At 39.8% G+C, this 15,547-nt stretch overlaps 1 protein-coding gene across 1 annotated transcript in view; it reads left to right on the top strand.

The window, feature by feature from the left end:
• Window positions 1-13,469, top strand: part of LOC126210360 (fumarate hydratase, mitochondrial-like) — a 96,805-nt gene extending 83,336 nt beyond the window's left edge. The window contains exons 7-8 of the mRNA XM_049939575.1: window positions 2,581-2,873; window positions 12,912-13,469. Of these exons, the coding sequence (XP_049795532.1) occupies window positions 2,581-2,873; window positions 12,912-13,043 (425 nt within the window). The 3' untranslated portion in view covers window positions 13,044-13,469. The remainder of the gene's footprint in view (window positions 1-2,580; window positions 2,874-12,911) is intronic.
• Window positions 13,470-15,547: the final 2,078 nt, after the last annotated feature.

The following is a 15,547-nucleotide window of genomic DNA, read 5'->3' on the forward strand; positions in this document are numbered from 1 at the left end:
ACTGAGATATTTCTCCCATAAATTTTGCTTTGGATATCGTATTGTTAGTTTCAAAGATTGTTTTCTGGTTCTGCTTCAAAACCAAATAGTTTTATCCATAATTATTTTCAGAATGTTTAAAAAAAAAAAAATCTTCAAAATAGAGTGAAGGTGGCAATTATTCTACTTCTCGAGATAGGATACAGAAGGCATGTAAAACAGCTCATCAGTCTCCTATCCCACTGTACAGATACTCGCAGCTGATCCAAAGCCAATTATTCTCCTTCCGAATACTCATCACCTTCTCCTTCGATTTGATTATCTTTATTACATGGGCATCTCTAAATAAATTGGAGAGTAATTAAGTTGGAGAGTAAGGTGTCATCTTTCCTGGCCACAGAGCTGGCAGGAACCAGTTATAGTCCTCAATTGGATTACGATTATTTGATGATGTTTTGCTTGTGGGAAACTGTTCTAAAAATCCCCATTCTTATTATTGTCACGGTAGTGACAAACAGTAACCATTACAATAGTGATGGTGACTGTGTGTAAAAATGATAGTGGATGTAAATTGTAGTAAATGTATTAGTGTAATCAAAGCAAAAATATGCATTTTGTGGGTATGTAAGTGAACGTAGTTGCAGTTCTCTGTAATGGGTATAATGGCCACCAGATTATATTAGTTTTTTTTTCATCTTTTGTGTTGTTACCACACCTGGTGTATAGAAAGAGTGTGAGCAGCATCTTATGTAGAATGATGAGCACTGTGAATGACACAGAGGTGCCGTGTACACGTATTTGACAGTGGTGTTGTCGCCTGACTGAGTTTCAAAGAGGCATCATTGTGAGTCTCCATTTTTTGACCAGCCAGTCGAATTGTGCAATATCGTGCAGACCGATGTGACAATGGTCTGATATCAGACTGCGCAAGAATGTCAGGGCAGGCATACTAGTCATTGAGGTTCCAGTTGGGTCACCACAAGATAGGATCACCGTATTGTGCACCGACCACAGTGTAACCGCTTCAGATCTGCACCTACCACCTGAGAACGAGTAATGGACTCTGTGCAACATTCTGTCCTGTGGTAGCAGTGGTGGGAGACAGGCAGCAGCTGGACTAGGGAATTACCATCCCATGGGTAGGCTGATAAAACCACCAAAGCATAAATGGCTGTTTTTGACCAGGAAGTGTGGACCGCTGATGAATGGCATGGAATTGTGTTCAGGAGAGAATTGTGGTTCTACACTACCCCAGGTGAACATTGGCAAGTGTAGTGACAACCTGTGAAAATGTTCCATTCTTCCAGTGTTCAGGTGAGGCACTGTCGTGTTACTTCTGGCATCGTGCTGTGAGGAGCCGTTGGGTGTGACTCCAGGTTGTAACTGGTAGCGACTGAGGGAATTTTGAAGGCATAGCTGTACGTTAATCATTCTCTGGCCTCGTGTGTTACCTCTCATTTGACAGTATTGTGGTGCAATTTTTCAGCAGAACAATGTTCATTCACACATGGCATGTGGTCTATGAATTGTCCTGCAAGATCCCCAAATCTATCCCTGATAGACACGTGTGTGTGAGCTTGGACATCAACTCTATCCCATTGCCAGTATGCAGGATATCGAGAACCAGTTACAGTGGTTGTGTGCTAGCTTGCCTCAGGAGAGTATACAGTTGTTTTATGTTATACCCTTCCAAACCAAATCAGTGGGTGCGTCCGGGCCCAAGGGGGTGCAGTATCATATTGATAAGTGGCTCATACTGCAAAGTTCTTTCTAAATTTAGCTCGATTTTGTCAGTAAAATATCACCACATATCCTTTCAACCTGTGATGTATCATTTCATTTCCTCCTCCTCCTCTTATTCTGAGTGTTTAATGCTATTTGTAGAATTCAATACGATGGTGTAGCATAAATAAATGTGATGTATGAATGTAATATAATACTCAATTAAAAAAACTATTACAAAGATATTTACAATGCTGGTTTCAGAAAAGTGTGCATGGAAAAAAAAATTTCCCAAATCTAAAGAAAAAAGTTCTGTATACATGAACATCATCAAGATTGAGGAACATAAGTTTCGTAAAATAAGGGTACCTTTTTGTGAACAGTCATACCACTTACGTCAAAAGTAAAGACTTGTTGAAACTGGTGATGTAAGCAGTCATGAAGTAAGCAGTGATTGTGACTAAACAAAAAAATATATTTTGTACAATTTCAGTTGACTGTCACTTCACACAAAGGAATGTAATAGTATCTAATTTAAGCAGGTTACTGAACATCTGCAGTCTGCAGCCAGTGTTGCACATCCAGAAAAGTTTGAAATAACTATACCTATTTCAGTAATCAATCATTTAATTCCAGAAATTCAAGAGATATATTGGTTCCTCAGTCAAAAAGTATTGCAAATACCTTAATGCTGGTTTCTTAGACCAGTCCTGTCTCGTCTCACAATTGATCAGTTGTGTATGAACTATTTGGGTGCACTAAATATGAGGTGTTTTGGTGGGTACATTTATATCTTATAAAAGTGTTTAAAAATATTTACAGCATTTGAGGGAACTGCTTTGAGGGACATAAAACTTAATAATGTCATTTTGTTGACAGGAAAGGTCAACCCCACTCAGTGTGAGGCAATCACGATGGTTGCAGCTCAGGTGATGGGTAACCATGTAGCAGTGACTGTGGGTGGCTCAAACGGCCACTTTGAGCTGAACGTATTCAAGCCAATGATGGTTGCCAATGTCCTGCGCTCCATTCGGCTGCTGGCTGACTCTTCTTGTGCATTTACAAACAACTGTGTTGTTGGCATCAAAGCGAATAAAGAAAGGATTGCCAAACTGATGAACGAATCTCTTATGCTGGTCACCGCTCTCAATCCTCATATTGGCTATGATAAGGTTTGTAGAATGAAACTCTGTTCTTCAGTTCAGTCATACAGGTCTTGAAGAGGTGTTAATACATTTGAACTATGATTTGTTGTCATGTATTTAAAGTGTTTTTTAATAGATTCAGTCCATTTACATATGGGAGTAGGGTGCAGGAAGAAGTCTGTAAATCATTTTAAAGTAAGGTTAAGATGAGAAACGTTTCTAAAAAAGAAGAAATTCAGAAAGCTAAAAATGTTGTGAAGCAGTAGGCTCAAATATATCTAAATTTATAACACAGGTGCAACAGAGAGGGTGTCAGCAAGTTAGGAGTTATTGAAAAGAAAAATATATGCAGGAACATATAATGGGTCGAGATGATAATAGAAAGTGAATTTGAGAAAAACAAATGGAAAAATTAAAAGCAGTCAGAATAGGTAAGAATAAATCAAAGTAAAAAGGAGGATGGAAAAGAGACAAAAACATTCACGATAACTGGTGTGGGAATAAAAGAGGCAAGTAAGTTGGCAAATACTACCCTCTGCCAGGCACTTAAATGTGATTTGCAGAGTATCCATGTAGATGTAGATGTAGACTTAACCACCCATAATGAAATGTTTGCAAGGACACCAATAGATGTGACAGGAAAAAGGAGAAAGTTGTGAGAAAGCTGGAGAAAATACAAGGAAAAATAAACATGATGATGATGGCGGCTGAGCTTTTTCATTTGTTTGGGAACAAGCTATGCCATGTGAAAACGTAGTGTGTAGATTTGAAGAGAATGTTAAAAATTATAGTACATGCTGACCTTGGCTATCCAATCTAATTTAAAAATTCGTGTTAGCCATAGCAATGTAACAGAGCTGACACTAAATAAGAGTTGTATAATAACTTGTGTGCCTTAGTGCCCTTCACACAGGGCTCAGCTTTTTATTAATTGCACATGTAAACTACTTCACAGCTCACCTGATTAGCAGGTGATTACTAATGGTCTCTGTACATGATGGAGCTGGATTTTGTGTCAAGAATGAGATGCACTGGACCACTGCATTGATTCTCATTCTGTTTAGTCAAACACTGGAAAGTCCAAGGTGGATTAGCAATAATATGGAAAGGATAGATTGCTGCTCACTGTGTAGAGGAGGCAGACAGGCTCGATAATGAATGCTAAAATGTCTAAGCTGTAGGACTAAGTCTTTCTTCCAAAGGAGAAAAAACACACACATTCACACAGCACAGCTTATGCACACACAATGCCACTGTGTCCATACCTCGAGGACCAACTTGATAGCTTCAATGCTACAGTACTTCCATCATGGCAAATGCTACATTGTACTTAGATTCTTTATCCAAGATATTCATTTGTATTTGGGGCAGACAGTTAGATGTTTCTCCAGCTGATTTGTGGAGTACACAAACTTAAGCAAGAACTGTAAATTCTGATTCAGTGCACATGCACAAAACTGCAATCGTAACACTAACAGCATCAATGGATCTTTAAAGGTGCTCCGTAGGATAGAAAAGGGCAGAGTAATCAATGCTCTAGAAGAAACTGAGATTTATAACTCCTTCAAAAAATGACCACAATACGCACTTGTGAGCAAACTGGCCTCAGAAATAAAAAAAAAAGGCTGGGGTATTTTAGGCATTTATTCTAATGATTAGAACAACAAATTTTAGATGTGTAAACCTGTTCCCTTCTACATAACCCCTCAAAACTACAGTACATAAAACAGTGTGTCATGATCAGTAATGTACTGCTGACTGGCTGCTCTTTATTGTGCATGCATATTACATTGTTATTTCTGTCCTTTGAAATCCAGCATATCTAAAAACTTGTAAGTATATGAATGTTAACAAACTACAAAATTGGTTGTATGAAGACTGTTCAAAAAGTATCACATTCAGAGTAGTCCCTTTCAACCTCTACACACCTCTCCCAACATTGCTGCCACTGCTGGAAGCATTACTGGAAAGCCTCTTTTGGTATGGTGCACGGCCATTCTGTCAGACACTGCATAATAGCTTCCCTGTTACGAAATGTGGTCAGTTTGAGTCTTTTTCACATAAGGGCTAAAACCAGAAGTCACTCAGTGCTGGCCAGGAAAGTATGGAGGCCGACAAATCACAGCCACGTTATGTGTGGCCAAAAAACTGAATTAATTGAGAACTAAGTGTGGGTCCAATATCGTAGTGAAAGAGTACTCCTTATTGACATTAGTACCTTCTGGGGTGGGCTCATGATGGACCTCACCACTGGCGTCAAAAAGAAGACGGTCAGGGTGACTTTCACATTTCTGCGGACCTAGCTCGCATTTTTGAGTCTCTGTACAATGGATGACTGGAACTTTGTTTCTGGCTTGTACCCATAAATCAAAGACTCATCATCAGTGATCTTTGTGTTGGGATTACTGTTAACTGTATCCAGCTGTCCTTTGCGATCTTCAAACGAAGTTTCTTCTGCCCAGTTGTCAGCACATTTGGTGCAAATTTTGCTGATATCCTCCTGAAGGCCAAGTGTTCTGTTAAAATGAAGTGAATGGGTCCAGTACTAATTTTAACCTCGTCTGAAAGTTCTCTGCTTGTGATTTGTCCATTCTGCATCACTAGGGTCCTGACATGATCCACAATAATTTCGTTTGCGAATGTTAAGGCAGGCCCTGAAGCAGTTGTATCACTCCTTTATCTATGTGGTACCATTGCTTCATCCCAAAGGCTTGTCAAATCTTGTGAATTGTTTCAACTTGCGAATCACCAAGTTTAAAACAAAATTTGATGCACTGACGCTGTTCCACTTTCTCTGTCATTTTGCCTACAACACAAAATCCTATGACTATCACTCACTTGTCAGCAGCTAGTCAGGGACAGTTTATTTCCACAGTTGTGAAAAAAAAATCAAACATGTGTGCTATGTATGCTGCCTACATGCCTATGTATGCTATGTGTACCTCGATACCAATGTTGGTTTTAACAAAAAAAATAAGGTCGGGTACTTTTTGAGCAGCCCTCATATGTAATGTTAATCTCACATTACATTGTTCTCATTACATTCTATTATGCCTTGTAGGTGCTTGAAAATAGTACAGTGAGTGTGGTTAAAGTAGGTTAATGTATGGTGTTAGCAGGTGATGTCACTATTCATTCGCCAATGTCGATGCCTAATTTTTTTCCCAACAGTTGTTGATGTTGGTTGTGTGTGTGAATGCCACCATTTTGACATTCTGCTGTTCATCTCCATTGTGAATTGACCTTAAGGTTAGTTGGCTGAAAGGAGTGTAGGAGAGGACTGGAGCCCTGTGATGGCAGGGCAGAGGAAAGTACAGACACTTAGCCCAACCAGTGGCAGGAAACTGTTCCTGGTGGTGACTTATTGCCCCCCCCCCCCCTCCCCCCCCCCCCAAGCAATGTGCCTCAAGCCTGTTTTATACCAGAATGAACCCATGTGAAAGAGCATCAGTGAATGAGAATTATCTGTGGTGTAAACTGTAGGCAAGCACGAGTGAATTAAATGTGGTCATGTTCAGTTCACATTCGTTGGTGCTCGCTCATGGTCCACTGGTTATCGATCCTTTGATGGTCGACTGAAGGAAGTCAGTGGCTTCTCTGCTTTGGTTCTATTAACACAGCGTTCATGTGCTGTTTTGTTTGTGAAGTACTCTTATTGTTGACCAGACCTGCAAGTGGTTTGAAGTGAATTTAATTTTGGGGATATAAGAATATAACTAGCGTGAGTGCTGATGGGATCAGAGAAATCCACAGCACAAATGCCAAAGGAAAAAAAAAAAAAAAAAAAAAAAAAAAAGAGAGAGAGATTGGTAGAAAATTGCCAAAACACTCAAGGTCCTACTAGAGACATGAGAAAGATGGCAAATTCATAAGATCCATCCATCAGACAAGGTCAGAGTAAATAAGCACAAGCTTTGTACAATCTTTATTCATCCAGGGATAAGCTGACAATGATTTAGGATTTGTCAAAGTAATGAACCACCAATCAGTAGGTCAAAATACACAACACACGGCACACATAACCAGCTCCAAGCGGATAGGACAGGTAGCCTGTGGGGATAGAACAGAACTGCAGAAAACCCAGATCGGGAGGAAGGGGGGGGGGGGGGCTGGACAGATCAGTTTCATCTTCCCAAATACAAGGTTAATGTCATAACAACTGCACTGTCTCATTCAGTCATTCCATATAGTAAAATGGTCCTTGATTTACACACACATTGTTTCAGGTAACTTTCAATGTAAAACATAGTTTTGTTCTTCACTGCCGCATGCACTGAGGGCACCTCCCGATGACTCCTGGACTGAAACTGAAACTGAACTTCTTGAAATCCATGTAGCAGTGTTCATCATTTGTGCCTCGCCAAAAGTGTTCAAAATGTTTAGGAAGTCTATATGTGTTAATATTCATCTCTCCACATATTATGATATTAGTTTTGGGGCTGACACTCTTCCCAGAACATCAGTTAATTTGTTGAAGAAAGTGTCCACATTACCACTTGGTGAGCTGTAAACACACAGAATGATTCTAGCTTTTTTACTTCAATGGCTAACAATTAAAAACGTTTATCTACCCTAATTGTGGGCAGATCTTCCTTGCCTTTATTTTGTTTGCCATCCATGGTATACATTATGTGATCAAAGGTATCCGAACACCCCAAACACTTAAGTTTTTCATAGTAGGTGCATTGTGCTGCCACTTACTGCCAGGTACTCCATATCTGCGAACTCAGTAGTCATTAGACATCGTGAGAGAGCAGAATGGGGTGCTGCGTGGAACTCACAGGCTTCAAATGTGGTCAGGTGATTGGTTGTTACTTGTCGTACATCTGTACGCGAGATTTCCACACTCCTAAACATATCTAGGTCCTTTGATTCCGATGTGATAGTGAAGTCCAAACGTGAAGGGACACTTACAGCACAAAAGCGTACAGGCTGACCTCGTCTGTTGACTGACAGAGACTGCCAGCAGTTGAAGAGTCGTAATGTGTAATAGGCAGGTATCTCTCCAGACCATCACACCGGAATTCCAAAGAGCATCAGGATCCACTGCAGATACTGTGACAGTTAGGCGTGAGGTGAGAAAACTTTGACTTAATGGTCGAGCGGCTGCTCATAAACCACACATCATGCCGGTAAATGCCAAATGACACCTCACTTGGGGTAAGGAGCATAAACATTGGACGATTGAACAGTGGAAAAATGTGGTGTAGAGTGACGAGTCACGGTACACAATATGGTGTTCCAGTGGCAGGATGTGGGTATGGCGAATGCCCGGTGAATGTCATCTGCCAGCGTGTGTAGTGCCAGGACTAAAATTTGAAGGTGATGGTGTTATGGTGTGGTTGTGTTTTTCATGGAGGGGGCTTGCACCCCTTTTTGTTTTGCATGGCTCTATAACAGCACAGGCCTACATTGATGTTTTAAGCACCTTCTTGCTTCTCACTGTTGAAGAGCAATTCTGGGATGGTGATTGCATCTTTCAACACGATCGAGCGTGTTTTCATAATGCCCGGCCTTTGGCAGAGTGGTTCATCATCATCATCATTGTGATAGACTGGCCTGCACAGAGTCCTGACCTGAATCCTAGGGAACGCCGACTTCATGTCAGGCCTCACTGAACGACATTGATACCTTTCCTCAGTGCAGCACTGCGTGAAGAATGGGCTGCCATTCCCCAAGAAACCCAGCACCTGATTGAACGTATGCCTGCGAGAGTGGAAGCTGCCATCAAGGTTAAGGGTGGGCCAACACCACATTGAATTCCACCAGTACCAATGAAGGGTGCCAGGAACTTTAAAGTCATTTTCAGCCAGGTGTCCAGATACTTTTCATCACATAGTGTAGATACAGGATCACCCACTCTTTAAGGTAGGCCTACAGTAGCAACCTGCACATTCATGTGATGATAGCGCTATATGCTGAAATTCATCATGTCTGCACCAATGCTCCGTAATGTGTACTACCATGTTGCTGAAAGACTTTAATTCATCTTTATCCTGATGTACTTCATTTTTAATAGGCTGCACATTTTGATGAATAATGATACTTCTGAGCAAATTTTCGTGGTGCTTGCACACTATAGTGTTAAATTCCATTGCCCACATACACAGTGTGGAAATCTCTAGGCTAGTTGAGATACTTCGGAGAAAAGTGAGTCATTTCTCATGGTTTATTCTAAGAAGACCTAGAATTCCCCTACCCTTGGCAACAAATATTTAACTAAGTGTGACCCACATCACTCCACTGTACTCTCACTAGTCAACTCCACCAACGGCCCTTTCCCAAACATGTTGAGGTGCAGACTGTTCCTAGTGTCCCAGCAGTCCCCACTGGCTCCAGCACTGCATTGACATGCCTTACAGCAGTGCCAAGATGAAGTCAATTGTGCTGCTGGAACAGTCACACCATGCTCACATTTGTGGCACAAGTTAGGGAAGCTGTCTTATCAGGTCACCACCTATTGTGTACACCCTCTCCATGTCAAGGCTGTTCCCTGCCCCCACAATCACTATCACTACCTGATCATTTTTCATAAAATCCTTATACAAAGGCCCTAAAACCTGTCTCGTGATACAGCCCAGTGTTCGGTTAGAAAATACTGGTGACATGATACTTCTCCCCTAACTTGCCTTGTAATTGAAGGGCTAAACTACTTCTGTGACTGCTATGTAAGAGCAGTACTCTCTTCTTCCTAATATTAGTGTTATTCCTAACCTTCCTAATCACTGGCAGTCATTGCACATTTACAACTCCTATATCATCCCAAGGCTCCTCTCCTCTCAACTCTGGCAGCTGAAATGTGTTGCTGGTAACAACAATAAAAGTATCAGATCACATCCTCCTCCTGCTAGCCTTCCTACTAACTGTCATTTCTCAACCACCCATCCCCCTTGTCATCCTCACAAGTTTTCTCCTACCTTGATCCAACTGTGCCTGAAGGGCACAGACCTTCCCTTTCTGCACCTCTATTATCCTATTCCTGCTGCATTTTTACAGTTCCGGGAGAGGGCCTCAATGATGTTCTCCCCACTACATTCCCCACTGTGAAACCATTTACTATCACTCCCACAATGCCTGCCACTTTCCTACGACATCTCCCACAGTTCCCACTCCTGGTCAAATAATATTTATAGCAACAGAAAAAAAGCTTAAATATGAAACACTAAAAGAATATTACGAAATACATTATGTTTATTTCACTATTAAAAGAATGCAACATCCACTAATGTGTTAAGTTAGTTTGAAATTTAGTCTAACTTTGTGAAGAAATCCTTATTCTTCACAAAACGAAAAAATGTAGTATCCTATGACTGTAATATCAGTTAGGCACTGTTTGAATTGATGACCTCATACAAATACCTGGGTATAACGCTTTGTAGTGATATGAAGTGGAACAATCGCATAGGTTCAGTTGTGCTTAATACACATGGTAGATTTTGGTTTATTGATAGAATACTGGGGAAGTGCAATCAGTCTACAAAGGAGATTGCTTAAAAATCACTTGTGTGACCGGTTCTAGAATAATGCTCAAGTATGTAGGACACACCACAAAGGACTAACAGAGGATCTTTAAACATATACAGAGAAGGGTGGCACAGATGGTAAAAAGTTTGTCTGTCTGTGGGAGAGAATTGCAGAGATAGAACTGAACTGCCAGACCTTTGAACATACACATAAACTAGCCCAAGAAAGTGTATTAATAAAGTTTCAAGAACTGACTTTAAACGATGAATATAGGAATATACTACAACCCCCTATGTATAGCTCACTTAGGGATTGTGAGGATAAGATTAGAATAATTACAGCATGCATATTGGCATTCAATCATTTGTGAATGGAATAGGAATAAATCCTAATAACTGGTACAGTGGGATGTACCCTCTGCCATGCAATTCGCAGTGATTACAGAGAATAGGTGCAGATGTAGAAGGTTGTTAATACTGCAAGTTCTAAAATGTCAGGTAAATGTAAACAAATGTTTGTCAGAAGTCACACCTAACAGCAATTTAAACCAACTTTAGATAGTTCCAAAATGTAACACAGAGGTGCCACAACTTCTCATGTGTGACGGGAAAATACGGACCAATATGGCTATTTGCAGATAAAGCTGTTTATAAAAATATGCATGAATATACAAGTTACAAACGTTAAGTTCAGTATGTAAAAAAATGTAAGATTTTTAAAACAACTATTAGAAATTCATTGTACAGGCAAATCCATAATATAATATGCACTGCAATAGGTATTCAGAATGGAAAAACAGACAGAAAAGAACAAAAATACAATCGAGGAATATTTGATTAGCACTATAATCACACTTGTCACTTGGCTGCTATCTTATCCAATTTATTAAAAAGGAACAGCACAATAAATTTCATTGAAAGTAAATAGTTTTGAATATATATGTATAATGCTGTTTAACATTAAAAACTGTTTACTCACCAATACACTACTTGTTGCCCTCTAAAAAGCTATATCGTGTCTCAGGAGGAATCTTAGGTGTTGAGAGGAGGACAGGAATGTTCATTCAAAGCAAAATGTTCTAGTAAACACTGGCTATAAAAGGCATAACTTAAGAGCTACAAGCACTTAATCATCAATACTGTAAAACAAATCTCTTCTAGTGCAAGCTATTTGCTTTCCATGTGATGGGGGAAGGTAGTATGGACCAAAGCAAGGAAAAAAGTCCAATAAACATGTGAATACTTTAAGAGCTATAAGCTCTTCTTCAGTAGAAGACATTGTTTTACAGTACTAAAGATTAAAAAGTGCTTATAGTTCTTAAGGTATGCATTTTGGAGCCTATGGTTACCAGATTCCTTGAATACCCTGTACAGTAGATACTATCAAGTAGTCTGTGACAGGTTGTATATATATATTTCACATTTCATTAATCATATTTTATTGACATTACCTTCCTTATATGTACTGTAAACAAATTCTTGAACTTTTTCACTCACTGCAGACATCAGAAACTATCTTATACATAGCAGCTATTGAAATGTGAAACAATCATTACCATCAATGTCTCCAGATGTCTGTAACGAGGGTGTAACCTGTAAATGCTTGATTTTCTTCAGGCTATGTTTGTTAGCATTCTGCTTTCAAATTTCCTCCTCAGTTGTAATGAGAAACAAGTGAAAATTTTGCAACAATCCTAAGGAAAGCTGGAGTCATAGTTTAGTTTTAAAGACACTACCTGGATGCATTTCATACTTGCTTGTGAATTAAGACACCTGAATTCTTCTTTGTGTATGTAATTTTGCTTGCTTCTTCAAAAACAGTGTACCTGACATGCAAAATAATCTTCTCTTGAATATCAGTCTTACTTCATGGCTCTAAAGCTAGTGTTGTGGCTATAGTGTGATTAAAATTACTTGATAGTCTCTCACTTGATACTACAGTGCTGCCGGCTACCATTCAGTTATGAGCGACACATGAACATGGTGGGTCAATTCACAAATCCTGTTAATGTGTAACACACAGAAATGTTGGAATCAGCCACTGGGAGGTATGACAGAAATGCGAGATGCTCTGCTGACAGTTGATTTTAAGTGACCAGTAACTGAACTGTGGCAGAGTATGGGTTTTGTAGCACTGAATTTAAACTTGTGACTTAACCTAACCATAACCTTAAAGGCTAACCTTTACGAGCAAACTCAAGATGGGAAAGTTTCAGTTTCAGCACTAAAAGCACTCTAATTTCTTGCCATCATTGGTTACCTGAATTTATCTTCATACTGGCTACATGAGCTGCCATTTTACCAACCAGTGAGCAGTCCTGGTTGGCACTTGGTTGCAGATTACAGGCAGCACAGACAGATTCCAGACAAAAAAGAATGATGATTATAAAAATAAGAGCAAATAAAAAAGTTGATACAGCATAAAAAATGATGCAGCAAAGTATTAGAAATAAAAAATCGGTTTAAACAAATCAATTTAATAAAAATAATAATCACTCTTTTGATTACACTTAGAAATAACAAAAAAGTACCTGCAATTGTCAAGATTCTAACCTAAGATCTTCCAAATGACAGGTTTAATTTTCTTTTTTTTCTGTTTCAGGCTGCCTTGATAGCAAAGACTGCCCACAAAGAAGGCACAACCCTGAAGGAAGCTGCCTTGAAGCTGGGATACCTCACAGAGGCAGACTTCGAGAGCTGGGTGAGGCCGCAAGACATGCTGGGCCCAAAGTAAGAGGACCATAACAATAGCTGCAGCATTAACCTGGTGCAATTCCATGTTGTGGGGATACAATTTAGCCTCATGTATTCAAGAAAACATTTTCTGATAATCTTGGAGAAACATGAGCATCATCAGTTCATAGGGACTTCTGCGACCGTATTCAAATGAAAAGCCTCTCTGTTGTCCACTCAGTTTGTGCTAAAGCCTGTTGCTTAAGGCAGTGAGGAGCAGGACATTGTATTCTGACCACTGAGTCACTTGCCGTGAGCTGTCACCGTATATTATTTTTCAAGTGTTTTCCTTGTGTTTGTCACTCATTTTTAATTAAAAATTTGTAACTAATTAAAAAACAACTGTAGCTAAAGATTTGTATTGTTTTAGTGATTGTGTATGTTGGTTCTATTGTACAGAGATTTTTAATAAATATGTTGTCTTTAATCATGTCAGCATACTTGAAAGTAGACTGTAACTGGACTACTACTTGTGAAAAATGTATTCTGTGTAGTCCACAGTATACACTGCCCAAAAAAAAAAAAAAAAAAAAAAAATTACTATATCCTTTTAGAGGTTTCAAATTCACTCAATATTTGTTGTTGCAACAGTGCATATGGTGTATCCTCCATTGGCGGCAATGTAGGAGCTGACTCTAGCACCCAGTTGATTGTGACAATGCAAATACTGCGCTGCGATATGTTATGCCATGTCTGCCCAACCTGTCCATGTAGTTCTGTAAGAGTTGTTGATTGATGAATTGCACGAGTCCCTTCTTGTCCCATCGTATCACACACATGCTCAATTGGAGAAGAGTCTGGAGATTGTGCTCCCAAGGAAGTTGCTGCACTTCTTGCAGAGCATTTGTAGTTTCACATGTATTGTGTGGGTGAGCATTATCCAGTTGGAAGAACACATCACCTACCTGTTGCAAGAATAGTAAAGGAACAGGTCTAACAACATTTTGCATGCACCAAGTGGTGGTTAGCATCCCCGTCAGAAACTCCAAAGGTGAACGAGAGTTGTAGTTCATCGCACCCCAGACCATAAGGCCCAGTGTGTGTTGGACAAATGCATTCTATAAGACAAAGCTCACCAGGTCTACATTGTATGTGCAAATGACCATCACTTGTGTGCAGGCAGAATCTGCTTTAATCACTGAAGACCGTGGCACACCATTCCAACTTCCAAATGATCCTGTGATGGCACCAGTCCAGCTGTGCATGTTGATACTGTGGCACAAGTGGAAGAGAGGTTAGAGGTGTGTGTGCCCATAGTACCACTGCTAATAACCCATTCGTAACAGTTCTTGTTGACAAGTCTGGGTTCACAAGTCATGTTATCTGTGCTGTGGTAGCTGTATGATTGGGCACTGCTGCCCTCACAGTATGATGATCCTGGTGGGTGACAATGCTGTGTTGATGTCGAGAACCTCATCTATTGGTGTGAAAATCTTCATGTGACCACAGATACCAGCACTGTTGCCCAACTGAAACAGCACATCCAACTTTTGTGGCAGTTCTCCAAAAGCACCATCCCCCCCCCCCCCCCCTTCCTTTTGGAAGGTCACAGTTTGTCCCCTCTCAAACTCACTCATTCAGCTGTAGAAAGCACGAGTGCATCTCCAGGTCATGGTTGCCTGCTTGCTTCACATATTTGCACCAAATGCAGCCCTCTAGCTGTGAGCAATCCCTATTAAAGGATAGATACAGATTGCATTCCAGTAGCTATGCCCCTGTGCTACCTCTTTGCGGACGACACTGAACCATTTCAATACATTTACTCCCTCCAGGTGATTTATGCCATCATCCCATAAAAAATGATGTAGTTTTCGCACTGGCAGTGTATAATGTAACACCTGCTAAATAACAAGATCCAGTAAAGCATTTTGCAGCACTCCACAGAAAGTGCTAAAGAAATATGCCTAATTCACTTCCCTCTTTAATTTTTATCTATTTATTTATTTATTTTTTAAATGAAGCAGTAAGAGACCTATAAAATTAGACAGATTCAGCTAGACAAATCTCCCAGTATAGGCAGTTGTTGCAGTAGGAGCGTCACTATTCCACAGAGAAATCCTCAGAGTAAATAGTTGAGGTTTTATTTCAGTCTTAGTCCAAAAATCTTCTTATCTACTTTCAATGTTATTCTGTACCATATATCAAGTCTTACGTGTCAGCTGCAAGTTAACAGTGAAGTCATTTTTCTGTAAGAAACTGAATTTTTATTTGAAGCAAACATTTATTTGCTTAGCAGTTAGCTAATTTCTATCCATTGGTTGTTATCCAGCACCGTGGTGCCAGAAACAATATCAGAAGTTAAGATTGTCATAATATACATGACAGCAAAGCATTTGCCTTACCAACACTCAACCAAAAAGTGGCAAAATGCTAGCATCAATTACTCGAATAATTTAAAAAATGTGTTAAAAGTTTCATATTATCAGCATGTCCCGTATTACCACCGAACAGCTTGATATACAGGGTGCTCAATCCTTAATGCAACCACCTGGCAGAGATTGTTTT

Source organism: Schistocerca nitens, chromosome 10 (assembly GCF_023898315.1).
Source record: "Schistocerca nitens isolate TAMUIC-IGC-003100 chromosome 10, iqSchNite1.1, whole genome shotgun sequence".
In the NCBI taxonomy this organism is placed as follows: Eukaryota; Metazoa; Arthropoda; class Insecta; order Orthoptera; family Acrididae; genus Schistocerca; species Schistocerca nitens.